Source organism: Heloderma suspectum, chromosome 3, assembly GCF_057233095.1.
Source record: "Heloderma suspectum isolate Gila_16-S chromosome 3, 16-S_ref, whole genome shotgun sequence".
In the NCBI taxonomy this organism is placed as follows: domain Eukaryota; kingdom Metazoa; phylum Chordata; class Lepidosauria; order Squamata; family Helodermatidae; genus Heloderma; species Heloderma suspectum.
Window position 1 is genome coordinate 13,093,439 of NC_139460.1, and position 20,823 is coordinate 13,114,261.

General features: G+C 49.5%; 1 protein-coding gene across 1 annotated transcript; it reads right to left on the reverse strand.

Annotated features, from left to right (window-relative positions):
• Positions 1-327: 327 nt before the first annotated feature.
• Positions 328-8,484, reverse strand: FAM181B (family with sequence similarity 181 member B). The gene has a single exon (XM_084842496.1). It carries the CDS (start codon positions 8,086-8,088, stop codon positions 6,880-6,882), a length of 1,209 nt encoding a protein of 402 aa, XP_084698622.1. The 5' UTR covers positions 8,089-8,484; the 3' UTR covers positions 328-6,879.
• Positions 8,485-20,823: the final 12,339 nt, after the last annotated feature.

Consider the following 20,823-nt stretch of genomic DNA (forward strand, 5'->3'; position numbering starts at 1 on the left):
GTATTTTCAGGTACAAATCAAGTGGGCTCAGTACAGCAGTAACACCTTGCAAACCATGGCGAGCTAAGTGAGAGTGGGTGCATCCTCCCAGCTTTATCTAAAAAAAAATTATTATAGTTCCTCTTGCAAGGAACTCCAGGTAGCTTACTTGGTCCTCCTCCTCTCCATTTCATCTTCACAACAACCCTGTGAGGTAGGTTAGGCTGAGAGTCAGTGAATGGACCAATGTCACCCAGTGAATGTCATTGAATGGGGATTAGAACCTGGGTCTCCCAAGTTCCAGTCCAACACTCTAACCACTACACCACATTGGCTTTTTCTCCCAAGTGCTTTCCCCCTCCCTTCCTATCATTAACCATAGTGTCACATGTGGACTGACACAGACCATGGTTAACACAAGCCAGATTCCCCTGCAATCAAAAGTTAGCAATTCTACTCAACCCCCTGATTTCAGTCCTCAAACCACATTTTCAACTGCTGGTTTACGAGAAGAGCCCTGCAGGATCAGGCTGAAAAGCATCCTTACTCCCACAGTGGGAAACAAGATGTCTCTGGGAAGCCCACAAGCAGGACATGAGGACACCACCTTTCCATTTGGGTTTCCTAGCAACTGGTGTACATAGGCCTACTGCTTCTGATCCTGAAGCTAAGATATAGCCAGCAGGACTAGCAGCCATTGATAGCCTTCTCCTCTGTGAATTTGTTGACTCCCCTTTTAAAGCCATCCAAATTGGTGGCCATCGCTATAGCCTGAGGCAGCAAATTCCACACATTCGCTAGGTGCTGTGAGAAGAGGTATTTGCTTTTGTCTGACCTGAATCTCCCACCATTCAGCTTCATGACCCCGGGGTTCTAAGAGGAAGAAAAAACTCGTATCCACCACGATTTGCATTCACCATGGTCTGTATCCTTGCAAACCGTGGTTAACCACAGACAAAGGGAAGGGAGGGGGAAACTGCATCTTCCCAATCCCTTAACCATGGTTAAGAAATCAACAGCATCACATCTGCATCAGGCTACGTCTGTTCAAAAACACCCGGAGACGGGGGAATTCATTCCTCCAAATTGATTAACAGTCAACCAGTTGTTAAAGCACAGTGCACCCCAAAGGTTTCTGACTTTTCATAGACTTTAATTAACATAACTTAATGATCCAATTATATTTTGTACACAACTTAATGATCCAATTATATTTTTGTACACATATTTTGCTTTCACTGCCTGGACAAGTTCATGAAAGGAGTCCCACAGAGTTCATGCAAATTGCATCGAAGGAGCTGGTCCAGTTTGCTTTCTCCCATTTTGTCAGCCAGTCAATTCACTCATCTCGGTATTGAGCTTTGCAGTATCTTCTGATACATTGTTAACAGAGCAAGCCCAAACAAGCTCACTCAGGAGTAAGTTCCACTGAGTTCTACGGCTACTGCTCCCTTGTAAATGCGTTTATGATTGCAACCTACAGAGCAGCTTACACGAAAGGATCTACTCTAGAGCAACTGCCTCTGAGGCTCAAGGTCCAGGTTTTACAAATAAGCGGATGTTTCCTTGAATTAGATGCACTCAGCCCTCTTTTGCATCCTCTAATGAAAATACTGGCCAGCATTCACAATACACAGGAGCAGGGAATGAATTTGCACTGAAGGATCTGACTAAATTCAAGAGTAGGGAAGAGTTACTTAAAAATGGAAGTCACATACAATTAGTCATGGCCACTTTAGAAGAACAGCCCCCCGTCATAACGGGGCTAACATCAGACTTCTATCAATCGCACCGGCCTACCATTCCACAGAAATCGGGTCCTAAGGAACAATAAAACCACACATTTATCACATTTTGCAAAAATAATGTCCAAAGAAATTAAATATCAGTTTTAGAATGCACAGTTATTTAACCAGGTCAAAGAAGCTGGGATCATAATTTTAGAGGGGGTCATGTCTCTCTCAGTTAAGTAAGGCCGTACTTTCTTCAACCTGCACTAGTAAAATACACTCCACACTGTGAGAAAAAAAGTTAGCTCCCTGTAAAAAGATCTCATCTCAACGATTTGATTCGTACACCTTGATCCAGAAAAAAGGAGGATTCACCTGTGGACGTACACTTGTTCGTGTGCAACCAATGTGGGCACAAACGAATGTTCGCATTGAAATTCCATCACATGCATATGTACTCCATTGAATTGTTTGAATGCATCTTTTAATGCGGTGACGCATCCCGTATCCAGGACAATGGCTGTTGCGCAAGATGAGCTGTGCATGACGAAGGCTGGATCAGGGGCCCTGATGTTTCCTGACTTCCTTACACTTTCCGTCAGATATCTGTTATCTGAAGAAAGAGACCCTCCAAGTAGTTTTGACACATTTGAAGACCCTTTTAAATCCCCCTTGTCATATGTTGCCATATTTTAACCAGTACCCCGTTCCTCTTTAATTGCAGCTTTGCAATTAAATCGTCACCCGCTCCCTGATGCATGGGATGCCATAGGGATGATCCCACGGGGGATCTGATCTTTGCCCTATCTGCTAATGGCTTTGAAGACTGATCCATTGCAACCTGCTTGTTCACCAGCCTCTCGCTCTGGCCCAGACAACGGTGGTGATGGTGAGGAGGACGGCCTGCTTGCTCCCTGGCACACTGCCTATCAAGCAAGCAAGTGGTCGTGAACAAGAGGAAGAGGAGGAGGTGCAACAGCAGCTGGTGACGATGGTGGTGTGAAGGTAGACTCACGGATGGAGGGGGCTCATTGAGGGCAACATGCCCAAGGGCCCTCAAAAACCTGGAGTCAGCACTGCTCCTGTGCCAGAAAAACAAAAACCCAAATCTCTCTCTCTGCGTCATATGGTACATTTTGTCATCTTTCCCATGACTGCTGGTACAGTTCACCAAGTTCTATGGCATCAAGCAAGCCATCCTGGCCTCAATCCAGCAGGAATCTCTCCCTCGCCAACTCCTTTGGACTTTGCACAGGAGCTTCGTAGAAGCACACGCATGCGATGCATACCAATGGAGGTTGCATGGCAGAAGTTCCTGGCAGACTGTGTCACTTAACGGATCTTGTGCCAGAAAAGGGCTTCCTGTGCGACTAGCAACCTGAATGGTCCCATTGCCAGCAAGTGGACTGCAAGAGAGTTGAAGAAAATCCAGTGGAGGCTGGTGGCTCCACTGTCCGTAGGGCAGTAAATCCTCTCCGGGTTGCAATCAGAACCATTCAGAACTCCAAAGAAGTTTAGAAGTCTAAAGGACTTTAGAGTCCTGACTGGTACTAACTGAAACCCGGAGCAGATTTACCAGCCCACCGACATTGGAGCCACCAGCCTCCACTGTCAAAAACTGCACCAAAAGGAAGCAGTTCTGTCCCTTAGTTAAGATGGACCCTAAAACAGATCCTAAATCAGACACGGAATTTTTCTTGCGTGAGTGTACAGCAAAGCTCCCCAACCTGGTTGGGGAAGTCTGGTGTACAGAATGGAGGGGAAAAGGTTATCCCGTGTGAAAAACTGCATGCGTGTCTGCAGGGCAAAGCAGAGACATCTGGAAGCCACAATCCACACCTGGGACGCCAGCCTTGCAAATAACAGCCAAGCCACGTTTTATGAAGAGGTGGTGGAATCTGGGACTGTACCACTTCAAACTGCAGATGGGGGGTTCATATTTTTAAACTGTCCCCAATGGGCAAAAAAACCTCCCCACGTGGAGTTTCCCCACCAGGACCTTTGGGAAAAGGCTAATCGAAACCTTTCTCTCTGGTATGTTAGTTTACGACACACAGAGAGGACATTTGTGTTTGCTGTTTAGCATGGGGGACATTGAAAAATGCAAAACACCACCACCAGTTGCAATCTGAACTGGTACAGACCAGAATTATACCACTTCATTCTGGGTAATGTGTCGTTTCGCTCCAAGATCCAAAATACTCTGTGATGTCAGCGATCTGTGAGCACATCTCCTAGTGTTTTGATTATATTCAAGTAGCCATCAGGGGGGCTTTGCTTTTGATGGGAGATGGGGTGCTGGGGGAGAAGGTTTTAACTTTCTCCCCTGCACCATTTTCCCCAATCTAAACCACCCCACTCAGCTTCTCTTAGCACCATGGGGAGAAAAATATGGGTGCAGCCCTGTCCCAAAATGTCAGGAGATTCAATTAGAGGTCCCCTGAATCCCACATGTATTTTGGGCCTGAGTCCACAATGCTTTCCACCCTGATAAAATGCTTACTTGCCTATCTGATCACTCACACCTACGTTAGTTATTTGTAACCTCAAAGGAAACGAAACAGAACCCATTTTTTGCAATCTGGTCACCTGGAGGCATTCCTTAAGCCTCCACAGATGACCAGGCGGGTAGCCATTTCCATCCTGCTGTACACGGCAAAGGTGTTTCCCGTGAGTAGGCAATACGTCTCCCAGTGAATCACATAAAGTGTGATGGGGAAATGTGCATCTGGAAACACACAGGAGCTACATTGGGGACAAGTGTCTACCACACATTTCTAGGTACTCATCTCCCCTTCGCAATTTACAGCCCTCATCTAGCACACTTTCCAAACTGCACTGTGTTTATGCAGCAAAACTGACATATGATTTTCACATGCAACAGTGAACATGGGCACAAGATGGCATACATACATGGGGTGTGCATGTGTAAAGTTATCTTGGATTCCCCCACCCCACCCCACCCCACTCAGTCCACAGGTTCAGAGTAATAATTAGAAAGCAAGTCAGCAGGAGATATATGCTTCATCAGCCTTCCCCAACCTGGTACCCGCTAGATGTTTTGGACTACAACTCCTAAGATTCCTGACCATTGACTATGCTGACTGGGGCTGATGGGAGTTGAAGTCCAAAACTCCTGGAGGGTGTCACATCTGACATCAGCAGTCTGTTACAGACCAGATGTGCAGAACATAGGAAGCTGTCGTATACCGAGTCACACCCTTGGTCCATCTAGCCCAGTACTGTCGACACTGACTGGCAAGCATCTCTCCAGAGTTTCAGGCAGGAGTTTTTCCCAGCTCTACCTGGAGATGCCCAAGGACTGAACCTGGGATCTTCTACATGCAAAGCGGGTGCGTTACAACTGAGCTCCAGCCCCTCCCCAATTCTGTGTAGGTTTACACAAAAGTAAGTCCCACTGAGTTCAACGAGACTTCCACCAACATAAATGTGCATGTGACAGCAACCTGGAAACTCCTGCAACTCATTTCATGTTCTACCTCGACCCTTTTGCCAGCCATTCTGCTGTCCTCCTTGTGGGGTATTTTTTAACATACGGGACATGAGGAAATAAGGATTTCATGGATCTAAAATCAACAGGTGTAAACAAGAGAGGCAAGGTGTTTTCATTTCAGAACCTTGTTTTAAAAAGTAATAATAATTCATCCCTCTTCTACAATGTGCTGGTTTCCCAAAGAAAATCAAGAGTTACTTCACTTGGAAAGAACTGGTCCAACAATATGGCACCAAATTGGATAAATGCCATAAAAAACCCCATCCCCCTGCCATTCTTCGTGTCTCCCCTTTGCCAGACTCCTAACATTCAGATGCCTATTGTGCCAAAACACAACTGCCCCTACAGTATAAGTAACCCATCAATCTCAGCTTAGTCCATTTCTGTGCACTAAGCCGGTGTAAGACTTGAGAGGTTGGGATGAGACGCTACAGCATGATAGTGATTTATAGTACTCATTGAACTGTCATGGCCTCTCCCAACGATCCCTGGGAGCTGCAGTTTTGTGAAGGGGTGAAGAATCGCCATGGGGTCCCTAGCCTTCCTCACAGCTCTCAGGGTTCCCTGGACAGAGGCAAAGGCTGTTAAACCAGCTCAAGTCTATGACAGGGGTGCAGAACCCAAGAGAGGCTGGTGGCTCTGATGTCAGTGGGGCGGTGAATCAACTCTGGGTTTCTGTCAGGACCAGTCAGAACTCTAAAGGAGCTATCCAAAGTGCTGAACCTATTTCAGGGCTAGGGTTGAGCACTTTGGATAGCTCCTTTAGAGTTCTGACTGGTTCTGACTGAAACCCGGAGCAGATCCACCAGCCCACTGACATCAGAGGCACAGGCTTACACTGGCTCAGGACCTCTTTCAGGATGAGGGCTGGATTTCCATTTCTGAGAAGCTCCTGGGGGCCACATTCCAGTGGTGGGGTGGGGCCAGAAACAAAAGGGTTGGGGCCACCACCAGCACCCCAAGATACCAGCCTGGTTCCGTTTATAGTTCTTACTGCCAATATCTAACCATTAGGAGGCATTTCAAGCTTTAGGACTGGGGGGAAAAAGTACAGAAAAGCAAGAAAGCCACACCAAATGACTGGTGGCTGGGTATAAGGGGCATGGCCTTTTGAGGACCCCTGGAGATCTGGATTCCGAGCCCCGGAGTTCTGGATTGGGATCTCCCCACCCCCACCCCGAGGTTCTGCACTCTATGACATGAAGATGCCCAAAAGTGTTCCTAGGGTCATTTAGAAAGAATCCCGTTGCCACACAGAGGCGGCTGGCGGCTCTGATTTTGGTGGGGCTGTAAAGGCATTCTGGGTTTCCGTCAGAACCAGCCGGAACGCCAGAGGAGCTATCCAAGGTGCTGAGCCCTATCCCCAAAATAGGTTCCGCACCTTGGATAGCTCCTTTGGAGTTCTGCCTGAAGCGCCGAGTGGATTCGCAGCCCCACCGAAATCAGGGTGACCAGCCTCCACGGTCCTTGGAGCGCGCTGCCCTCAACGGATGCCTCTTCCTTATGTTCTGGGGTCCGAGCGGTCCAAAAAACAGCATCGCCCCTTCCCCAAGTTTGCAAAACCCCGAACAACTTGTCGCACGGGGGGTCTGCCAACACCCCCGCCCCACCCCTGCTTCTCTCTGCGCTCCCTCCCCCGCGCCCTCCTCCTCTAAACTAAAGGCTGGCATAGGGCACCCCCCTGCTATATCCCGGGGCGTACTCGAAGGGCATCGCGGGGGGAGGCGGCAGGGGGCAATCGGCGTAGAAGGGCGCGAAGGCGGCCGCAGCAGCGGCCGGTAAGTGAGCCGCCGCCGCCGGGCCGCTCTCCGCGGCGGGGTCCGAGGGGGCGGCGTACAGGGCCGCCGGGAGGGGGCGCAAGGGGGCCTCGGGGTACAGCAAGTGCGGCAGCGCGTGCAGCGGCTCGAAGAGCGCCGGCTCCAGGCCCAGATCCGACGCTTGCAGCCGGCTGCCGGGGAACGCCGGCGGCTCCGGCGGCGGCTCCGGGGGCAGGAGGCTGCCGTAGTCGGGCGCGGCCAGCAGATCGAAGAGCTCCTCGGCCGGCCCGGGCCCCGCGGGCTCCTTCAAGCCGGGGCCCGGCGCCGCCCCGCCGCCGCGGCTGGTGGCCGGCTCGGTGAAGAAGGAGCGCGGCAGGTTGCGGTTCCGCAGCGGCACCTTCTTGCCGCCCGCCGCGGGCGAGGGCCCCGCGCCGCCTTCCGGGCCGCCTCCGGGGCCGGCGGCGGCGGCGGGCCCGACCGCGCCGCCGCCCGTCCGCTCGTGGCCCGCGGGCCGCAGCGAGCCGAAGAGCGCCGCCAGGCTCTCGCTCTGCAGCGCGGTGGCTTCGCGCTTGGGCGGCGGCTTGCAGTGCGCCGCGCCGCCGCCGGGGGGCGGCGCAGAGGCCGGCGCTGCCCCGGCCGCCGCCGCAGTCCGCTTCGGAGCCTGGCCGGGGGCGCTGCCGCTGCTAGCGCCGTTATTCGCGGCGGCGGCGGCCTCCTGGCTTGCGGGCGCGGCGACCCCCGAGGGGCTGCCCGCCCCGCCGCCCGCGCAGCCCCCGATCATGCCGGTGCAGCGCTTGATCTGCTTCTGCAGGTATTTCCGGTGGTTGACTTTCCGCTTGGATTTCACCGGCTTGTCCAGGGCCAGTTTGATGTTGCTGGACGCCGAGTCGATGAAGCTCAGCAGGTCGCGGGTGGCTTCCTTGCAATCCCCGGGGTCGCTGCTTCCTCCTCCTCCGGCGGCCCCGAGCAGCAGCGACGCCCCGCCGTCCTCGTAGCTCTTCTCCAGGTCGACGAAATCGCCCAGCCCCGACGCCGCCGCCGCCGCCGCCGGGAAGCAGAAAGGGATAAAATGGTGGTGCGCGGGGAGGCTTGCCGCTTGCACGGCCATCGCCTGCGATCGCTCGGAGAGCGGTGGGCAGCGGAGGCGTCCAGGAACGCAGCGGGTCTGGCTGCCGTCGCTGATCCCGAAGACCTCGTGGCTACTTGGGGCCCTGCGGAGAAGGAAATGGTCGTCGAGGCCGGCAGCCGGCGTGGCGGGGCATCTCCGCCCTCTCCCTCCGGGGTCTTCTGGCTCGCTCTCGCCGCGCGCGCACACGCCAGCCCCCTTGGCTCGGACCTCCTTCGCTGCTGGTTGCCTGGGTCACCGATGCAAACGAGAGAGAGAGAGAGAGACTGAGCGGGCAGCGCCAGCCCTTGGGCTCCGTCCGACGGCTTCCCGCCCCCCTCTAGCTCCATAGAAGGAGAAGGCTGCTGATGCCTCGTCTGAAGGGGGGGGGAGGAGAGATCATCCCTTCGGAGGCGCCTGTTAACTCTTTCTTGGCACCTCGGGGTTGGGTTGGTTCGGGGATGATCGGCCTCCGCCAAGGCTGGTCCCCTCTCCAGATGTGCTGGACGCAGTGGGGCAGCTGGGTCATTTCCCCCCTGAACTTAATGATCTTACGGGGGGGGGGGGGAGGCTCTAGGTATCCATGTGGGATATCTGATCCATGTGGGGTGTGCGTCAGGCGGAAAGCACATCGCTCACTTTTCCCTTCCTCACCCCAGCACCGCCGTTCTGGGCTTTGCAGGCGCTCCTACATACGGGCCCGGTGCCTCAGAGTAACAACACCGTTTGTGAACAACCGTTGTCGGCTGGACAAATTCGTGGAGGGATAAGGATATCCGTGGCTACTAGTCCTGATGGCTATATGCCACCTCCGCTTTCAGAGGCTGTAAGCCTATGTATGCCAGTTGCTGGGGAACGTGGGCGGGAGGGTGCTGTTGCACTCGTGTCCTGCTTGTGGGTTTCCCGTGGGCAGCTGGCTGGCCACTGTGTGAACAAAATGCTGGACTAGCTGGACCTTGGTCTGATCCAGCAGGGCTCCTCTTATGAGAGAGAGAGAGAGATAGATAGATAGATCCTGAGCACGTGCAGTTTTGCATTTTAAACATACTTAAATCATAGCACCATCCTGACTGCAGGAATAAAATGGAGTTTGCTTCTGCTGCCCTGATGTCCTCAGAACCTGCCACCCTCTGGGGGTCATTTGAGGGTGGGGGGGATAGCTGGGGTACAGGGCCCTGGACTTTGGCCCCACAGTCCAGCCCTAGCTGCACCACCAGTCAAAATACAACTCCCATCATCCACAGCCAGCCCTCTCCCACCATGACCCCAGCAAACCTGGGAGCCTTTCAGAATCAGGGAGAACCTCACCCAGGTACAACCCAAGTCCTTTGCAGGTCTGCTCGGAACAAAGTCCTGTTGAGTCGAATCGACTGGGGCTTACTCCCAGGGAAGTGGATGCGGGTTCACAAACTTTGCCATCCTAGACATATCTACTCAGAAGAAAGCCCCTCTAAGTTCAGTGGAGCTTACTTGCAAGTAAGTAAGCATACTTAGGTTTGCAATCCCTAAAGGCCTGGTCTATATACGCAAGGCAGGAGAGGCCCTAAAGGTGGCAGGGCTAGGACCCTGCTCCCTAATATGCTAGGTTTTTCTTTTTCTTTGACCCCCTCCCTTGGGGAAGCATTAAACAATGGCACCGCCCCTCAACCACCTGCAGCCGCTCTATCACTGCTTCTACTGAACCTTCTGCCCCCTATGTCTGGAGGGCAGGGATAGGAACATGTGGCCCTCCAGATGTGGTTGGACTACAAATCCCATCTGTCCTAGCCAGCATAGCCAGTGTTGAGGAGGGATGATAGAAGTTGCAGTCCAACATCACCTGGAGGACGACGCATTCCCCATTCCTGCTGTAGGGTTTCAGTCTGAAGTTCAAGCTAAAATTTTAACCTCCTTGGCGTCTCCAGGGGAAGGAGTGAAATCGCAGGAGGAGGAGCCAGAATCATGGTGGGGGAGGACTTGAACCCAGGTCTCCCTGGTCCAGTTCCAACACCCTAACCCCGACACCACTCTCCCACACACCCTTCAACCCACATCTCCATGTCCATCAGCCTTTACCCATGAGGTTGCAAGCACAGCCATGCTATTCCTCAGACCCCCTCCAGGTGCCACTGGACTCCACCCCCTCTGATCAAGCTCCATGCCCTGATTCTCTAAGCCCCACCAGTTAGCTCCATCCCATAAGTCCAGGGCTCTGAAGGTCACAAGCTCTGTCTGCCCTGTGTCCATGTTTCTCTAGGCTAAATATGCATCTCCTTTTGGGTAGAAAAACAGCCAGCACAGGAGGGGGTGAACCACCCCTCCTCATTTATTACATTTCAATACCGCCCAATAGCCAAAGCTCTCTAGGCTGTTTACAAAGATTAAACCCCTTAAAAATACATTATACATAGTATACATTTACATTTGTTGTTCAGTCATTCAGTCGTGTCCGACTCTTCGTGACCCCATGGACCATAGCACGCCAGGCCTTCCTGTCCTGCGCTTTCTCCCGGAGCATGCTCAAGTCCATATTCATTGCATCAGTGATGCTATCTAGCCATCTCATCCTCTGCCGTCCCCTTCTCCTTTTGCCTTCAGTCTTTCCCAGCATCAGGGTCTTTTCCAGGGAGTTTTCTCTTCGCATTAGGTAGCCAAAATATTTGAGCTTCAGCTTCAGTATCTGTCCTTCCAATGAGCACTCAGGGTTGATTTCCTTTATGATTGACTGATTTGACCTCCTTGCAGTCCAGGGGACTCGTAAGAGTCTTCTCCAGCACCACAGTTCGAAAGCATCAATTCTTCAGTGCTCAGCCTTCCTTATAGTCCAGCTCTCACAGCCATACATTACTACTGGGAAAACCATAGCTTTGATTAGATGGACCTTTGTCGGCAAGGTGATGTCTCTGCTTCTTACTATGCTGTCTAGGTTTGCCATAGCTTTCCTCCCCAGGAGCAAGCGTCTTTTAATTTCATGGCTACAGTCACTGTCTGCGGTGATCATGCAAACATATAAACAGACAACACACAGACAGGCACACATATACCTAAACAATTTTTTGAAATCAACAATAAGAAAAATTTGGGACCTCATTAAAACCTCATCATATGCTGCTAACAACTGAGAGGAGAGGAAGATCTTAAGCTGGCACATTGGGGAGATTGTTCCATAATTAGGGGCCACCACCGAGAAGGCCTTTTCCCTTGTTGCTTCCTTCCAAGCCTCCATCAGAGGAGGCACCTGGGGGAAAGCCTTAGACAATGAACATAGCTTACAGGTAAGTTCATGTTCCTCGGTTGCTTAAAACTGCAGCCTCCCAAAGCTGCTTTTCATTTAAAAAACCAAAACCTTGTTTGGAGAGAGTCCAATATTGGACTCATTGGTAGACCAAATGCTTTGCCAGGTCCCAGGTTCAATCCCCGGCATCTCCAGGTAGGGCTAGAATAAAACTCCCGCCTGCAAACCTGGAGAGCCACTGCCAGTCAGTGTCAGCAATACAGAGCTAGATGGACCAAGGATGTGACTCCGTATAAGGCAGCTTCTTACGTTGCTTTGACTTTATTTGTACCAATTTGCATGCAGCATCTATTTTGATCCTGTGAAGATGCATTTGAAAGCGTATGAGCAATGCCTGATCAACTAGGCAAAGAATTTGCACTGTAGCTTAATGTGACAAATGCAAGCAGCAAGGAACCTGCAGCTTTCCAGATGTTGGGCCCAACTCCCATCAGCCCCAGCCAGCATGACCAGTGATGGGAGTTGTAGCCCAGCAACATCTGGAGGGCCACAGTTTCCCCACCCCTGCTGTATACAGGTGGCAAAATCTGATGTGTCTTGACATAGAATTCTGGTGGTAGTATTGGTTTGGGTTTTTTTTTTTAAAAAAGCACTGTTTTTAGGGGTATCCTTCATGATCAAAGGCAAAGCTTGAAAACAATTCCCCAAAAGTTGAAATCACACATTCTGAAACTTTCCGCCAATTCATTTCGAATTTATGCAAGGTTTCATTTCAGCACTTGCGTACATGATTGCAGCTGCCCCAAAGAGAATCTGTAGCGTAAGTGGACCCCAAACTGGAAGTGATCTCCTGAACCCATCCACATCCACCTAACCACTGCAAAACAGTGGGGCCTTTGCAGATGAGAAATGGCGTGTGGGAGAGGGTAGTTAAGCTCTTCTTACTCATCCCTGTTTCCTGTACTCTGCTGACCTCCCTCTGCCGCTCCCAGTTAGGGTTCTAGATACGCTTTTGCCACATTGCAGAGAAAAGCAGCAGTGGGGGTTGTAGAGGGAATCAGAATGGGTGGGAGAAGGGTTAAGCACAGCTGTCTACCCACCAGCAGGGGGTTCAGCAAATTCCCCTCCCCTCCAGCTGTTTTCCTCTTCAAAATTCTTCCAGGGCATAGTCTGAAGGCACATGAATCAGCCACCTTGCTGAAGCTAAGCAGGTTTGGGTCTGGTCAGCGTTTGGAGGGGAGACCACCTGGGAACCACATGTAGCCACCTTGACTTCCATGATGGAAAAAGGTGGGATAATAAATAAATAAATGCATTCAGAACCCTAGCTGGGAGAAATATGTCTAAAGCTGCAATTCTATTCTCAAGGAGGGAGTCCCTTTGAAATCAGTGGGTCCTACTTCCAAATAACCATGAGTAATGCCTGGCTGCATGGTGTGCATCAATACAGTAAAGAAATGGTTAGGGCTGATCTGCTTAGATGCTGAGCCGAGCTACCTAATAGGACAAATACTTCATGGGTACAATCCTATAAGGGGTAGGCAACTTGTGGCTCTCCAGATGTTTTGGCCTACAACTCCCATCATCCCCTCCCCATTGGCTATGCTGGCTAAGGCAGATGGGAGTTGTAGGACAAAACATCCGGAGGGTCACAAGTTGCCCACCTCTACTTTAAGGCCACAATGCAATCCCAACTGTACTTCCCAGGAAGGAAACCTCATTGGACTCAAATGTGTGGACACACTGGGTTTTAGTGGTTCCTGTCTTACCTGCTGGGCCAATTCCAGAGAGGAACATGGGGTGACCATTCCTCCGCCCTTGGCAATTGAGCTACGGGGTTCCACAGGGTACCATCTTGTCCCCAATGTTGTTCAACATCTATATGAAGCCGGTTGGAACGGCCATTAGGGAATTTGGAGCTAAGTGCCTCCAGTATGCTGATAACACGCAGCTCTGCCTCCCTGTGACATCTAAATCAGGTGAGGCTATGCAAGGCCTGGGTCAGTGCCTAGACTCAGTGATGGGCTGGATGAGGCCAATAAACTGAAACTGAATCCTGGCAAGACGGAAGCCCTGAGGGCGAGTGGTTCCCAGGTTTGGGAGATAGGCTCATTGCCTGTTCTGGATGAGGTTGCACTCCTTCTGAAAGATCAGGTTTGTAGTCCTGGGGCGCTCCTGGATCCATCGTTGTCACTGGAGGCCCAAGTGGTTGTGGCGGCTCAGAGTGCCTTTTACCAGCTTCGGCTGGTTCGCCAGCTGCGGCCTCTCCTGGACAGGAATAGCATGGCCACAGTGGTACAGGCAGTAACTTCAAGGCTGGATTACTGCAGTGCGCTCTATGTGGGGCTGCCCCTGAAGGCTGCTCCGGAAGCTGGACCCAGTACAGAATACAGAAACTTGGCTATTGTCGGGAGCTGCCCCTTTTCAGCATGTACATAATTCCTTTGCTGAGGGAAAAGGCTGCCTATTCGCTACTGGGCCAGGTTTAAGGTATTAGGACTAGTGTACAAAACCCAACAACTTGGGATCAGGATACCTGAGATAGCACCTCCTCCCTTAACAACCTGCCCAGTCACTGAGGTCATCAGAGGGCTTGCTCCTGGTGGTTCCACATGGACTTATGGCCTGATTGGAGTCCACCAGGAGAAAAGCCTTCACTGTGGTGGCCCCCTTTCTATGGAACTCCCTGCCTCTGGAGGTCAGGCAGGCACCAACACTGTGTTGTTTCTTGCACCTCCTAGAAACGTCTTTATTTCAGATGTTTGACTGACCTTGACTGACCAGCCATGTTTTTTATCGGTATTCTGATTTATTTATTTTTAATAATAGTTTTTAATATGGAGTTTTCTTATCTTCTTTTATTGTTCACCACTCCAGAATCTATTCAGATGTGGAGCGGTATATAAATGCTGTAAATAAATAACATCTGTGTAAACATGCACAGGATCAGATTGCAAGTACCATGGAGGTCAGCTGACATCTGGTTCTTCCTCTCCTAGAACTGCCTCCCATCATTATTCATTGCACCTGCTGATTGTGTCAGCTTTTATGTAACATTATTGAAGGATGCAATAGCTTATTTTCTTTATTTTCCTCTTTCTTATCCATCTCTTTTCTCCCCTTTTGATCTTGTGTCTATTATTTTATAAGCCAGTACTTTGCAGTAGTGATCAGAAAGGAGTGTAGAAATAAACTTGACTTGATATTCCTGTCCATTGCTGGGCCCAATTCAAGGCGCTGCTTTGGACTTTTAAAGCCCTTAGTGGCTTGGGACTGGGTTACCTGAAGGATCGCCTTCTCCCATATGTATTACTAGGGTGGCTTCTTATGAATCACCAAAGATGAGGACAATAAATGACATGTATTTGCATAAAAATTGCATGTGCTAATTTAGAAATATAGATGCAAATTTAGAAATAATTAAGTAGAAATACAGTGCATCTCACCATAGTGTAGAAGACTGTGACCAGATGACCTGTGTGGCTGCCTGTTCAGTCTGTTGTCCAGGTGCTAACTGGTGATGGGCAACAGGTTTTATGTTTTTTTGTCTTTAAACTGGAACTGGACAGGACAGCCCTTCAAATGGAAGACAATCCACTGTAAAAAGAGGACAGCTGTCCATTCGCAGATCAATCCCAGAGTGCCTTCTCTGGATGTCCCCACCAAGTGAGGTGTGACAGGTGAGAGGGCCTTTTTGGTGGTGGCACTCCAGCTATGCAATACACTTCCCAGAAACACTCACCTGGAGCCTACCTTGTGGTCATTTCAGCACCAGGCAAAGACCTTTGTATTTCCTCAAGCCTTTTAAGACTTTTAAGAGTTCTTAAATCTTCTAGGCTGCAATCCTATATGCATTTGCCTGGAAGAGAGAGAGCTTCAGCTATTTGGTGGTATAGAAATGTAATAAATAAATAAGCCCTCTTGGACTTTGTGGGACTTACTTCTGAGTAGACACTACCTCTAGGGAGGTAGTGGGCTCTCCCACACTGGAGGCATTCAAGACGAGGCTGGACAGCCATCTATCAGGGATGCTCTGACTTGGATTCCTGCACTGAGCAGGGGGTTGGACTCGATGGCCTTGTAGGCCTCTTCCAACCCTACTATTCTGTGATTCTATGTATAGGTTTGTGCCAATAATCTTTTAAATTCGCTTTAAACCTGTTTTTGTTGTTGTTATTGGGCAACATATCAATGTGATAAATAAATGCAAACAAATAAACATGTATTTTGGACATAAACCGCACAGAGTGCATTCTTCAGAAAGGCTGTTAATAAATGATAGTAATAATAATAAAATCATTCTCTCCCACTGGAATCGACAAGACTTAAAAGTGGTTCACTGTGGCTGGATCATCAATATGTTCCAGTATTGGAACCATCCTGGTTTTTTTTATTTCCCGCAGTTTACAAGATGGAAGGGAAGAGATGAAGCACCACAAAGGCAAACACATTGATTGGGTTGGTTTTTTTACAGAAAAATTGACCTAAGCAGGGGGGTTTCCCCCCTGCTCCAGCGATGGGAAAATGAGAGCGGCCAAACAGGTGTTCCAAACATACAATCTCATTTCCTGCTTGCGTCTTAATCTGCTCGTCAATCCGGCATGTCGACTCCTGGCGCATTCTTTCAGCAGTGGGAATTTCTGCCCTTCCCTGACAGGCTTTATGGAGAGTCTTTGACATACAGCCTTCCAGGACCAAAATAGGCTGGCCTATTCTTTGCCTTCCCTGAAAGAGAGCTTTGTGCCAAAGATTCATTAAACTGCACCACACAGACCTTCACAAACCAGGGGGAGAAGGAAGAAAGGAGGCGGGGGGTGGGGGGGTTCAATAATGAACAGTTGATTTAACTGGAAAAGCTCTGGGAGCTGTTAAATTAAAGGGAAATAAACCGCACTTTGGGTGCGGTGACCTAAATGGATGGGGCGGGGCGGGGGAATCTTCATTTTTGGGGTGTGGAGGCTTTACAACACCGGACACTCAACTGGAAAGTCAACATTCAAAAAGTCACAGAGGCGTCTGTGAGGATACCGCTGTGGTGTATTGCAGCACCTGTAAGAAATCAGTGTTGCATAGTGGTTAGAATGTCAGACTAGGCATGGGGACAGCCGGGTTCAAAATCCCCATGCGGCCACAGAGCTCAGTTGGGCCAGCCGCTACCTCTAAGCTGATCCTACCTCACAGGGTTGCTGCAAGGATAAAATTCAGGGTTGTCAAGGCTGCAGCTGCCCATCATCTTCATTTTCCCAGATTGCTTCTGGGCCCGGCTATGTCAGGGTCCATGGGCATTATGGGGAAAAGAAGATGGAGGGTGGCTGCAGCCTCAACAGGCACTTTGCTTTACAGCACATCCACCACCCTTAAAAAATGGTCTGAAATTCCCCACCATTTTCACTGGACCACTCATCCCCTGTGAAAAAGTGTGTGTGTGTGTGTGTGTGTGTGTGAGAGAGAGAGAGAGAGAGAGAGAGAGAGAGAGATTTTGAGCTTCTCCACACAGACCTTATATCATGCGATCAAGATTCGTTGCTCACAGAAGTTTGCAGGTCCTTTACATGACGTTGTCAGCCTCCAGGGTCCCTTCCTCAGTTTATTACCTTTATCCGGCTTTTTAAAATATCGGTGATAACGGGCATTAATCCGATGTATCAGCGGTGTGTAATGACAGCATTGCACTTTAATCACAGTACCATCTAGTGGATGTAAAATCAAACATATAGAAACATATAGAACTTCCCAACAAAGGAAGTCCTTGATTCAAAGCACCTGTCCGCCTGTGTAAAGGAGCCAAATCTTAATCCCACAAAATCCGGAAGCAGAAAGCCTCGGTAAGGGTGTGGGATTTCAGCCACACACAAATGTGTGGCTGAATTTCCCTGAAGTTTTCAAAGGGTTGGTTGGCTTATTATACTTTTAGCCAACCAGGTGGGTGAGGCTTTTCCCCCCAATCTTTTCTCGCACTGTACAACCAATATTGCAGCAGTCATACGGACCACATGGCAATCTTCGTCTTCCCCAGATGCTATTCCTGAATGAGAATGCAACGGGTAAGACACTCTCATCCATTTAAGACAAGGATAGGGAACTTCAGACCTGTGAACCAAATCCAGCCTGCCTGTAGGCCAAATTCAGCCCACCTGGGGTCCCAATCTGGCCCTCTGGGATTTCCCAGACAGCTCAGCCCCCTTCCCCTAACCGCATCCATTTTTCCTCAGTCACCAATGGTTTGGTTGTTCCTTGGCTTTTGTGCAGTTTTTCTCCCATTCTAAAAGGTTGAAGTGCTTCTCCTAAGGCTTAGTTACTAAGAGCTTTAAGCTAAAATATGATGGTATTTTGCCCCCCCCTTTGCCTTCAGCCCGGCCCCCTTTGCATTTGGCCCCATGCACCCCTGCAATGCGGCCCTCAGAAGCTTCTCTGAAATTGAGTTCAGCCAGCAGGCTGAAAGAAGTTCCCCACCCCTGTTTTAAAGTAAGGAGGAGGAGTTCCCTATGCCACCCCCTTGGCTAAAACTAAGGTAAACCACCTCCCCATGCTAAAAGCAAGGGGGAAAACCTTTGGGGGCATTTGATTTTTGCACCTCCCCATGGGGGAAAAAAAAGCTGAGCTGAACTGTTTGGCCCAGCTCTACCAAATGTAAAAAAGAAAAGGAGGAAAAGTGACCCCTGGTAAGCTTACTGGGGGGTGGGGGTGCACCAGGGTGATGTAGGTGCAACACTTTTCTTCAGGATCTCTAAAGGGACTCACAGCAAAGGCCTTGTACAGGGACAATTAACATATATCATTGGAGGGAGCAATCCTATGTGGATAGGTGGTTGCCTCCAATGCATGGCGGGAGAAGCGCAGAGGGGATCCTCTCCTCTGCACTCCAGCCACCTTGCATTTGCAGCTAAGATGGCCAATTTCAGCTGTCTAGCCGTGGGACGTCAGAGCACAGAGTGGGGAGGCTGGACGATGCATAGAAAGTGTCCTACTGGCACTTCTGCACTCCCCGCCCTGCCCCCGGGAACACCCCCTGTTGTCCCGCTCCACACTGCCCTTACGAGGGGAGGGGAGGGCAGAGAGGCGGTTCTCCAGGATCTGACCTCAGAGCAAGGGCTCCAAGGTCAGTTCCCAGAAATTGACCAATCCTATGGTCATCTAGCCGCTGTCTAGCAGCCATAGGATTGCACCCTTAATTTCTTAATTAAAAACAATAATAATGCAGATGTAATAATTTTACATGCATAACAATTCACTTATCACCAAAACAATAAAACAGAGCACAGCCCAAAATTCTGTCTTTTAGCTTGAGTCCACAACAAAAATATAAATGAAACGTCTCTCTGAAGCTTGATTTTTCTGCTGGCCAAAGAAAGAAAACAGTGTGTACTCAGTTCTCTTCAGCTCCACAGCAATCTTCTCAAAATGGACCAGGATCCAGCAACACAGGAACAACTTGTTAAACAGCCCTTTATACAATATAAAAGAACATAAACAACAAAGAACTCATTGTGTTTGTAAAAAAATCATGACTCTTTACCAAAAATTTTAAAAAGAAACCCCTCTCCTAACCTGTCTCAAGGGTTCAGGGTCTTACAGGGAGGAGAAAGCAAGCTTCTTCCACACTGCATTTTGATAAATGCCTAAAATGGTGGCCACTCCCTATCTCACTCCTTTACTGAGCATGTGCAGGAATATTCCTGCTCAGAATTCTTAAAGAAAAATATACCACTGGGTTACAGAGGGGCTCCTAGGATGGTGCAGAGGGCCTACGGTGGCTGCTTACACATCATCAGAAAAGAGGAAAAGCATCACCTAAAAGAGGACAGAAGAGGCTACTGATTTGCATACATTTTGCATATGCTGATTAATATTTATAGATGTACATTTAGAAATAATTACTATCATTTAAATAGAAATACAGTGCATCTTGAGGCTGGTTCTCACATACAGGCTCATGACCTGATGACTGCAACTTCAAGCAATGGGTTGTGCTATGCTTGTCCCTGTCATAAGAAGAGCCCTGCTGGATCAAACCTATCTAGTCCAGTGTTCTGTTCCCGCAGTGGCCAACCAGGTGCCTGTGGAAGCCCGCAAGTAGGACATGAGTACAAGAGCGCCCTTTACGGTAATCAGCAATCAAAGCCTTCTGATCCATTCCACAATTGCGATTATTAAAAATAGTAGCAGCAAAATCTAGTACAGCCTTATGCAATGTGACCACACCCCAACCAGCAGGCTGCGGCAAGTCCACAAGTAGGACATGAGTGCAATGGCATCTTCTGTAGAGGAAATCCTCCGGAAGACCCATTGTATATTGAGGAGTCAGGGTGATGAATTGCAGTTGCTCCTTCATGCCTGAATCTCCTTCAGAACTAGGTCCCTTTAAGCTTCTTGGCTTATCATTCTTCGTTTTTAAAATTAACCACTTGTACGACCATGGAAGCCGGGAGGATGCATAAGCATTGATAAGACCTAAGAACACGACCACCACCGGCGTAGTGAATGAGGCTGGTATGGGAAACTGCACGTAGCACATAGAGCTCTCAGATATGTAAGTCCCCTGAGGTTTTGCCCAAGCTGAACTTTGATGCAGACCTGGGCTGCAGAAGTTGCCATGTGCTGGCCGGGGTCTTCATTGTCATTTCGCTGGGAGTTCCTGGCAACTGAAGGGAGAACCAGCTATATACCTTACTTAGCAGATTTTCATGTCTCTGACTGTATCACCTTTTGCCTGCTATTTAAATAAATCTTTAGCTTCTGCCCCACTGAGTGTTCATTGCTTCTGAATCCTCTAAAGAACCTTTCCTCTTGGCAAGACACCCTCTCGCTCATGTTCCCATGACCAAGAAACTGGCATACAGAGGCACACTGCCTCCTATACTGGAGATAATATATAGCCATCATAACAGGAAGCCATTGTCCTCCATGAATTTGTCCAACTCCCGGCATGGTGTTGTGGTGAGAGTGTTGGACCGGGACTTGGGAGACCTGGGTTCTAGTCCCCACTCAGCCATGAAGCTCACTGGGTGACTTTGGGCCAGTCACTGACTCTCAGCCTAACCTACCTCACAGGGTTGTTGTCAGGATAAAATAGAGGGGGGGAGGACTATGTATGCCACCTTGGCTTCCTTGCAAGAGGAAGAAAGGCGGGATATAAATGTAATAATAATAAATAAAAATAAAGCCATCCAAATTGGTGGCCATCGCTACAGCGTGCGGCAGGAAATGCCCTAGTTTAACTCGGCACTGTGTGAAGAAGTACTTCCTTTTATCTGTACTGAATCACCCACCATTGATCTTCATGGGACGACACTGGGTTCTAGTATTACGGGAGAAAGAGAAAAACTTTTTCCACACTATTTATAATTTTGTACATTTCTATCATGTCTCTCCATATTCTTCTTTTTTTTTAATATATTTTTATTATGTCTCTCCATATTCAACATTTTTCTAAGCTAACCAGTCCCAGACATGGAAACCTTTCCTCACAGGGGAGTTGCTTGATCATTTTGGTTGCTTTTCCTGCCCACGCCCTAAGATCAAAA